This window comes from Fundulus heteroclitus, chromosome 11 (genome assembly GCF_011125445.2).
Source record: "Fundulus heteroclitus isolate FHET01 chromosome 11, MU-UCD_Fhet_4.1, whole genome shotgun sequence".
Classification (NCBI taxonomy): Eukaryota; Metazoa; Chordata; class Actinopteri; order Cyprinodontiformes; family Fundulidae; genus Fundulus; species Fundulus heteroclitus.
The window spans coordinates 18,363,923-18,373,646 of record NC_046371.1 but is presented as its reverse complement, the minus strand read 5'-3'; the positions used below and the strand labels follow the sequence as shown (position 1 = coordinate 18,373,646).

The 9,724-nt window shown below is 38.8% G+C and overlaps 1 protein-coding gene across 1 annotated transcript; it reads left to right on the top strand.

Moving 5' to 3' along the window:
• The first annotated feature begins 775 nt into the window (after positions 1–775).
• Positions 776–8,464, top strand: alg5 (ALG5 dolichyl-phosphate beta-glucosyltransferase). Its single transcript, XM_012878699.3, has 10 exons — positions 776–1,109; positions 2,399–2,567; positions 2,805–2,851; positions 4,085–4,153; positions 4,269–4,361; positions 4,511–4,624; positions 6,250–6,309; positions 6,401–6,552; positions 7,598–7,683; positions 7,891–8,464. The coding sequence occupies exons 1-10, from the start codon at positions 1,047–1,049 to the stop codon at positions 8,004–8,006; spliced, it is 969 nt and encodes a 322-aa protein (XP_012734153.2). The 5' UTR covers positions 776–1,046; the 3' UTR covers positions 8,007–8,464.
• The last annotated feature ends 1,260 nt before the right edge of the window (positions 8,465–9,724 follow it).

Genomic DNA, 9,724 nt, shown 5'->3' with positions numbered 1-9,724 from the left:
GGCGCGCGCATGCGCAACGAAGAACTAGAGAGCCGTCAAATCAGCATACCGAGCAGCAAAAACGGTGAAACTACATGGCGTTTATTATTTTTAATTAATTAAAAAAAGTAGAAAGTCCGTTTTGATTGTACTGCTATTTCATGAAAGAATGAACTGCCATATGCATAAGTGAAGTTTCAGTGAAGAAGCTTAAATAAAACCAAATTATGCTATATTAATTTGAAACGCAAATAAAAAAAAGTTTGTGTGAGAATTTGAATTCGGTTCAACTTTATTTTCATGTTTAAGATCATAAAACAAAATTGCACGTGTTCTTATACTGCTACTCTGGAGACAGTGTAAGGCTGGTATAAAGCAGGTGTATGCTGATCTGACAGGTAACTTCAAAAATCAAGAGGTCACATGGCTGACAACACATATGCTGGTCTGACAGCGTATGCTGTTCTGACGGAACAGCGGTACTCAACCTTTATTGTGTTGACAAACAATAATTGGGTGCACAAGTTTGAGTACAGAAAGAGATAGATAGATAGATAGATAGATAGATAGATAGATAGATAGATAGATAGATAGATAGATAGATAGATAGATAGATAGATAGATAGATAGATAGATAGATAGATAGATAGATAGATAGATAGATAGATAGATAGATAAGATTTCAATGAAAATACAAGTGTTTTCAACCCAACAATAAATTATTGCCGTCGTTAGCACCTCCGACCAGTAGGTGGCGGTGTGCTTTTGCGGTGCCATCTTGCTCCAAACTGATGATGTGTCGAGAAGCGACGGTGACTTCCGCGTCGCTGCTGTGTGCAGTTGTGATTGGCAGCAGGTTTCCCTGAAGTGTCCACGGAACAATGGACGTATGACGGGTTATCCATCGCTTCCACCGTGAACGAGTTATTGCAAGCTTGCCTGTTTCATGTAGTTAGTTTGAAAGTGGAGCACGGGCCGGCAGGGTTGAATTCAAACATCAAGGGAACAAGCTAGCCCTACAGCTAGCCACCTGGGCAGGTGATCTGTCAAAGGCAGTTTTGAGGAAAATGGACATCCTCTGGGAGCTAGTTCAAGCTCTTGTCGCTTTGGCAGTCCTCGGTTTGATTGTGGTGAGTAATATGCGACACGGTTTATTATGTTAAAGAAACTGAATTAAAACGTGAAACTAAATGCAGGCCAGGCTCATCTTAAAGTCATTGTACCTTGAATTGACGATCTGTAGTCCTGGGTAAAAGTTCTTCACCGCCTTAGATTTAATGTGGCTTGAGTGTAGGTGAATTTATGAAGAGTGAAATAAATGGAAACGCGTGAAACATTTCCGTGAAAACCAAAGAAAAACGTGTTTTACCCCAGTTAGGATGATTCCAATGGTCAGATGGTTAGTTCAGGGGAAAGCTTTAAAACGGACAGGGAGTCTGTCGTTCTGATTGAATTAAAAGAGCAAAATGGCTGCTTTTAAAGGGGGTTGTGCTGAAAATGACTTTATCAGCCATGGTTACCCGCAAAGAGCTGTGTCCTGTCCTTGTTACTTTGCATCCGAATGGCTTCACAGACAAGGATGTTGCTGTTGGTAAGATTCCAACGAAGTCTATCATTTGTTGAATCATTGATAAATTCGCGGATAGAGGTTCAGCTGGTCTGGAATGTCTTCAGAGAGACTCATGAAGTCAATATCCGGCCCATCTCTTGAAGAGAATGCAGCTCAAGGACAGTATTGCCACCAGTGCAGAGCTTATTGAAGAACGCCAGCCGGTTGATGTGAGTGTTTGTCCACGCCGAGTGAAATTTCCTTTGGGCTGTTTGGAAATGAACAAAAGCCAATATTACCTTGAGTTTTGTCAGTCTGAGTTTGCGGTACCCATCAGAACATCCATGGTTGCCTTTCATTCAAGAGGCTGGCCTCCTTAGCAGTTCTGCCTGAACATATATTACTGTGAATAACGAATTGTATCAAAACATCCTCTTTGAGCCAATTTGCCCAATAATCCAGGAGTAACTTGCTGAGGCACTGTGCATTAGTGACATGTAAGAAGTTCAGAGATAAAACAGTGAATATATTTTTGGTTCATGACCTGGGAGATTCTCAGATCTTAATCCCATGTTGTCGGTCTGCATAGATCTAATGTATTAAGTCAACAACCAAATATAAACAATTGTCAGTCTCAAAACCTTCTGCCACTACTGTAGGTTTCATACAAGCATTTCTTTGAATGTTATTTATTTCATTGTTTTTTTTACATTTTGCCTGTCTTGGATCAAGTTTAAATCTCAATTTATCTATGTGTGCTTAATTCTCAGTTTTGCCACATTTCATAGTAAACGAAGAAATGACATAATAAAACGCCTATAGGCAGTAAGATGAGATTCACTATCATTTTTAATCCTTTTTTTTTTTTAGGTGCTTGTAGTCGCTCATTTGACTGCAGAGATGGTGAACGTGACACGCCACGAGAACGAGAAATACTTCCTCACAGCCACAAGAGAGAGGAAACCTTTCCCGAGTCTTCATGATCCGTTCTCCAGAGAGCTTTCTGTGGTGATACCTGCCTACAACGAGGAGCTCCGAAGTGAGTTGTACAAAAAAATAAAGTGAGACTGCAGACTGTAGGGATTGTTTGTGTGCCCATGTCCATTTTATTTTATTTTTTTTCAAAAATAATTTATGTCAATGAAATGCAAGTCATTAAACTGAAAAACTAGTCTCCACTAACAATTGGCAAACAAAAATCAGACTTAGGTTTCTTGTCATGACGCGCTCTCAGAAAACCCAATGGACTCGTATGTTTATTTTTCTTTCATTTTAGTGCCTGTGATGCTTGATGAAGCTATGCAGTACTTGGAAAACAGACAAGTGAGTACTAATCTTGGTCAATATTCCCACATTAAACATTTTACTGTCCTTGTTAAGATAGAAAGTAATTTTTTCTTTGTTTTATGGCTGCACCATTTGTGCACCACTTATTTTATTCTATACATAGTTTAGATACAAAATGATACAAAATTTAGATTCCTATGCATTCTTCATAGTCAGTAGACCAATTTTGTTGTTTCTCCACATTGTATATTAGTGCAATGATTACGAAGCTTTATCTTATTACATGAAACATCTCAATGGAATGATTCAGAGATCATTTGCAGATTTATTTTCTTACTACCAAGAAATAAACTACAAAAAGTGCGAGTGTAGGAGAGCATCTTCTTAAAGGTATATAGCCTCATAATATGTTTAAAAAAGACCAAAAACCTTTAGATCATGATAAAGTAAGGTTATATACACCAAGCCTCCATGTTGATAGTGTTTTGGTTGTCCTTTTTCAGGAAAAAAGTATCCCCAGCACCGGGCACGATTAACTAATATAAACATATGTGATGATATCTAGTATCATAATGTCGGTTTGCTCAATTTATAAATCAATTATAAATAATGCCAGACCCTGCATGACCCTCTGCAATGTCTCACAATAAAGTGGCAGTTCGGCATGATTGAAGACCAAGCTTTATTAATTAAATAAACCAATGTACAGCAACTTTAACAGCCTCATATCAGAACATTTACTCACGTCTCTGCGGTCACATCTAAGCCTCGGCAGGTTTAGCGTCTGCTTCAGTGAACACCGACCTTCATACTGTATTCATGACATTCCAGACTTTTTTCCCTCTTAGATTCATATTTTTTTAGCTTTTTTTCACTGGATCTTGAACTATTCTTCATTGTTTCACTGCAAGATGCTAATTACCATTAGCCGCTTCCTTGTTTTATACCCCTGCTGCGTACTGCTGCGTATACTTCCGTTGTTGTTATTAATGAACACAAAAGGCTTTATTTAGTAACAAACTGAGCAAAAACACCAAAATAACAAGTAATACACCAGCAGGACGTGATATTGTTCCATAAAAAACTTTGTATGCGACCAGAGTGAGCTACTGACGTGTAAATTAAAAAAGTTAAATAACGTGGCTATGCACCTGTAAAGCTCTTTAGAGCGGGGGGGTGTTACTTCCAGCAGCTACCACTAGGTGGCAGCATTGAATCGTTTAAAAGCATCTGCTGTGACTGAAAATCCTTCTCATTATCTGACTGCAGAAACAAAACCCCTCTTTCACCTATGAGGTCATTGTGGTCGACGATGGCAGCAAAGACAAAACCACAGAGGTAATAGGTTTTAATCTCTTTTTTTTTTTTTTTTAGTTTATGTTCCCATGAGTTCTGCTCCATGTTTCTCAGTGATGCAGTTTACAGCTGGAATACATTTGCGATGTTTTGCCAGGTTGCTTTGCAGTACACCGACAAATACAGTGCAGACAAAGTGAGGGTCCTGACGCTGGTGAGGAACAGGGGGAAAGGAGGAGCAGTGCGAATGGTGAGATTAGACTGCACAAAGTTTTATTTTTATTTTTTTATTTTTATTTTTTTTTTTGTTTTCTATAATAACTAAGATGTTTTTTTGTGGGTTTTTTTGTTGTTGTTACACACATTAAAGGATTCTTTGTGTCTCTGTTGCTCTTAAAGGGCACGCTGAGCTCCAGGGGGAAACTCATACTGATGGCAGATGCTGATGGAGCCACAAAGTTTTCTGACATTGAGAAAGTGGAGGCGGGGCTTAAAGACATCAACACTGGATCAGTTGGGTTTTTGTTTCACTTTTCTTATGCAGCCTCTTATAAATCTATAGTACTGTGTAAAAGTTTTAAATCATCCTTTACATGGCAGCGGACAAGTAAAGGACAAAAAATGTCTCAACCCTAAATTAATTTGCTCCTACAGATGAATGCCAAAGTCATGTTTTAAATTAAAATGGGTAATACAAGCAGCAAAGACCTGACATGATGCATCGCCCTTTAGTATATCAACTACTGTATGTCACATTATCATATCATATTCAGGATTTGTTGTTTCTAGGGATTCCTCTGGGAACTGACTGGTGACCTGAATCAGGCAGTTTTCAGCTTTATCTGTTAGGTTGAATCGTAAACAAACCTCTTTAGTGTGGCTGCCGTTGCTTAATTAAGAAAACTGAAAGCTAGGTATTTTCAGCAACAGGGAGAAATAAGTCAGAGGAACAAAGAAATGCATGGAGCTAGTTAAAAGGGGACTTTTTGTGACATGTTAACCCATATCTGTGGTTCATTCAGGCAGAGAAAAAGCAAAAATTACCCTAGTTGATATAAGAAGCAAATGCAGTTTAAATTGGGAATTCCATAATTCATTTCTTTGTTTAAAGCCTTGTTTTAGAGCTACTGCTCTTTCACACGCTCACTCCCTCGAAGCATAAGCAAACACAAGTGGATTCCTTATACGGGTTTATTGACAGCTTTAAGTTCATCTTCAAGCATTAAGTCCACCTTGAGAACTAAACGTAACGCATACAAATTAATCTGACATAAACTGCTTATATGGCTCAAAATTACGTTTACAAAGGTCAATTTTACATGAAACAAACGGAATACCTCGTTGGCTGCATGCTATGAAAAACAAACGCTGGCAGGTCTCAAAGCCTTGCAGTTCACCACGCTCTTCCTAAATGCTCTTCCATGTCTAAACCAAACATTGCTCTTATCACTTCCTGGATGTAAGAGTCCAGCTTCTAAAATCCCTCTCAAATGTTTTGCATACAAAACTAATTCATGAAATGAATAGGAACTAAATACAACAATAACTGAAAATCATGCCAAAGATTATTTTCTGCAGTTACACACACATTCTCAGACTCCTGCTACTAATATAAAAAAAAATGACCTATCAGTAGTAATGCTGGAAAATTATAGGGAAATATATAGGTTCTTCTATCTTTATGTCGTAGTTCTTCAGAAGGGGCTAAAATCGGTATCAGTCGGTCAAATGAAGAAAAAGCTCCCACAATTCTGATTTTATATATATATATATATATATATATATATATATATATATATATATATATATATATATATATATATATATATATATATATAACTGCACTGGTTCAGGGTTTAACTAAAGAAAATGTAACATGTCTATTCCTTCAGTTCAGCATTAAATAGCTGAACATAAAAAGTATATATACTTAAAAAAAATAGTGAGGTACCAGACCTAAAATGAGACGAAGGGAAAAGCCAAAGGAAACGTTTGAGAAGATGCTAAAAAAAGCCTGGTTGGATATTGCTCTTAAAAGAAACGTTTAAAGAAATTCAGAATGACTATAAACTTGTTCTATTTGTCATGTGAAAATAAAACGATTGTTCTGTCCTGAAACCTGTGCTTTCTTTGCGTAGGATAACTTAGCCATTTCCTGCGGTTCCAGAGCTCACCTAGAGAAAGACTCTGTCGCTCAGGTAACTTCTTCGTCTTCTTAAAGAGAACAAAAAAAAAGCTATAAATTGTGTCTATTCTAAGCAGTGAATTGCTGATTTTGTGTCTCGTCAGCGATCTGTGTTTCGTACATTCCTTATGTATGGCTTCCACTTCCTGGTGTGGTTCCTCTGTGTGAGGGGAATCAAGGACACACAGTGCGGCTTCAAGCTTTTCACACGCGAGGCCGCTCTCAAGACCTTCTCCTCTCTCCACGTGGAGCGATGGTAAGAATCTGCAAATCCGCTAGATCCTGTAGGGATGTTACTGGAACGTGTCGACTAAAGGTCAGGATGCAAATCTGTACCTGGCTTTTCTCACTAATCTATTTATAAATATTTGGTAAGAATCATCACAAACTTAAACATTTTGAAGAATAAAAGCCTGAAAGTGTGGCTTTTATTTGTATTCAGCCCCTATAAGTGAATGAAACTAAACCTCTGCATCCTCTAACAGGTTTTCTTCAGGGTTGTTATGTATTTATCATTCATTTCTCCGTCAGCTCTGACCAGTTTCCCTGTCCCTGCTAAAGGCAGGCATGCCCACAGCATGATGCTTCCACCACCATGTTCCGCACATGTTCTGCTGCGGTTTTATCCTTTGCAAATAGGCTCATACGAGCCGATGGGTGAGGAGGGCAAATGGGTGCCGAGTGCTGGAACGGAGAAGGAGGCTTGGTTATACATCTTGTTTTGGTCTACAGACGATGCTCAAGCTCCACCTAGTGGTGAAAATGAGCTTATTGCGCATTTAAAGATCAGTCGTGCTGATTTATTGTGGTCTGTTGCAATAAAAAACATTTATTAAAGTCTGAAACGTTACAAAATTCAGAAATCTTCTAGTGGTAATAATAGTTTTGCAAGGAAATAAGGAAAAAAAATAAATGTAAAGAGTTTTTGAAATGTTTGGAAGATATGTCATATCAGTAAAACGTCAAGATGACAAATATGAATATGTTCATCTGGGGGCGCTCCTAACATTTCCTTCCAGGAGTATCTGGATGAGTTACTTTGGAGCTCTATTCATTTTAGGAAACAAAGTCCTCTAACACGTTAATGTATTTCCTGTAAGATCAAACATATTATTAAAGCATTTCCCTGTCTAGTTTAAAATCTAGGAGAGTTTTTCTTAATCTTCAGGTTGTACTAAATGGAGCATAAAAAGAAGCCCTTAGAATCACCAGAAGTGTTTACACTATTTTGTTTATCTCACCCTTTGTATTTTGTTTATCTGCTGTAAAACCTGCATTTATTGCTGTGTGTTTTCTCTCAGGGCTTTTGATGTGGAGCTGCTGTACATTGCCCAGTGTTTTAAAATCCCCATAGCAGAAGTGGCGGTGAACTGGACTGAAATAGAAGGTTGGTTTGCCCTGGACTATTTGGACACGAGTCCCTCCTGTTTGTCCTTGTGTTAATCTCTTTTATCTCTTGGTGTCTGCAATTCCTTCACTGTGTTTTATACATATTTTAGCCACTTATTGTTAGTTATTTTCTGCTATAAGTCAGCTGTAACTGCCTGCCAGCCACCTCAGTTTTACTTCTTTGCTCATGGTTTTGCTCTTTCAGGGTCCAAACTGGTCCCATTTTGGAGCTGGCTGCAGATGGGACGGGATCTGATTTTCATCCGCCTGCGCTACATCACCGGAGCCTGGAAACTGAACTCCACACATAAGACTGATTAGCCAATCGGACAAGCCATTGTGCCATAGAGACAACCTGTTATAGGACCACGGAGCCTTACAGCAAGGAGGGGAGAGTTCTGAGTCTGTGGTTCACTTTAATCATCAGGCATAAAAAAAAAAAGCAAAGCCTAAATCAATGTTCTTTCCAAGCGTTATTGGAAATGAGGTAATGACACAGTTGTGGATTCCTGGTGGTCCTGCCTTTTTTTATGTGGATGCAGGCTGTTATTGGCCACTGTTACAGTTATTTCTGTTGCCACAGCTAACAGATTGTCCGACTGATCCTGTACTGATGTCTCCTGATGTTTATATTGTGCTCGGTCAGCTAAGAATGAACGAGTTGTAGAAATGTGTGAAGGACCTGCTCACCATGTGGTGGCGCTCTGTAATTATGAAAAGAAGGGACGCATAATGGTCGGATTGACATGAAACACAATAAAACAAAACAAAAAATAACAACACAGAGACTGCTTAGTTGAAACGATTTATTTTTTTTTTTTCAGCCCTCTTGTGACCTGATTTCTATGTTTGGAAATGTTTAAACCTTATTGATCATTTCAATAATTTTCCCAGCAGCAATGGATTTCAGCTCCTCTTTTGGAAAGCATTCAACTTCATCGCATTTATCAATTTAGACAAAACAGCAGGATGCCACTTTGAGCCTTAAGATATTTTCTTTTATTTCCGCTGTTGTGGCCACACGAGTCTGTAGCAAGAGTTAAAAAAAAAAAAAAAAAACAGGAACCAGTGCCAGATAGTCTTGTTTAAAACTCTACGGCCAGAAGGATTTTATTGGAAGGAAAACAGGAAATGTATGCACTTATCAGACGTGTGTATTGTTGAGCATTTATCTCGTCTATGACTTGGAGCTAATGAAAACCCAAAAGTCAGTTTCCTGAGATGATTACAGTATTTTTTATAATAGAAACTTAATTCTGGTTGTCCAGAGTGCCGTACCCAGGCTTATTAATGGAAGTCGAGTGGAACAAAAAGAGGCTCGAGCAGCGGGGACGACTGCAGATGTGAATCAAAGTCAATTTAAGAGCTTGGGGGAGAATCACAAGGTGTGGACTGGAGTCGGAGTTTCAGAGTCGCCACAGACGCAGTTGCATAAAGATGTAGACGGACTACAACTGTCGCCTGGCCTTGTAAAGTCACTCCTTAACCAGAGACTGTCAAGTTTCCTATCTGGGCTTTGGGAAGAGGGGGGGCAGGAGGTCCAGTGTAAAGTTTCCACAATCACAGGATTTAAAAAAAATAATAATAATAATCAAGTCATCTGCTGGTGTTCGTGCATGTTTATATCAAGTCAATAGTCGGTGCAGCCATCTGCTGGAAATTGTTATAGCAGTCCCTGGCTCCTTAATTCTGGTTTCCTTGTCAAGCATTATTTGACGCTTACCCCCACTGACAAAGCTACCAATAGCTCCTTTAATGACCATGGTGTTACTGTACTTGACAGGCAAACCTTAAAGAGAATTCATGCAGTATTGTCAAGAAGCAGTAAACACATGCTGCAGACACAACCATGCAGATGAGCTGAAGACTGCTGCTAAACAACGGAGCTGATCCGCTCCGTGCCAGACCGCACTGATTCCTGCCTCTGACATGTGTCGGTGCACGCTCTGTGCATGACATGAACATAACCTTCGGTAGTCTTGATGTTTCTGTTTTAAAATTATTCTTTTTTTAGAGTGGGGTTTTATGTTGTAATTTTC

Coding starts and splice junctions, on each gene's coding strand:
- alg5 (XM_012878699.3), top strand. CDS start 1,047: ATGGACATCCTCTGGGAGCTAGTTCAAGCTCTTGTCGCTTTGGCAGTC. Junction 2,568..2,804: donor CTACAACGAGGAGCTCCGAA/GTGAGTTGTACA, acceptor CTTTCATTTTAG/TGCCTGTGATGCTTGATGAA. Junction 4,154..4,268: donor GCAAAGACAAAACCACAGAG/GTAATAGGTTTT, acceptor ATGTTTTGCCAG/GTTGCTTTGCAGTACACCGA.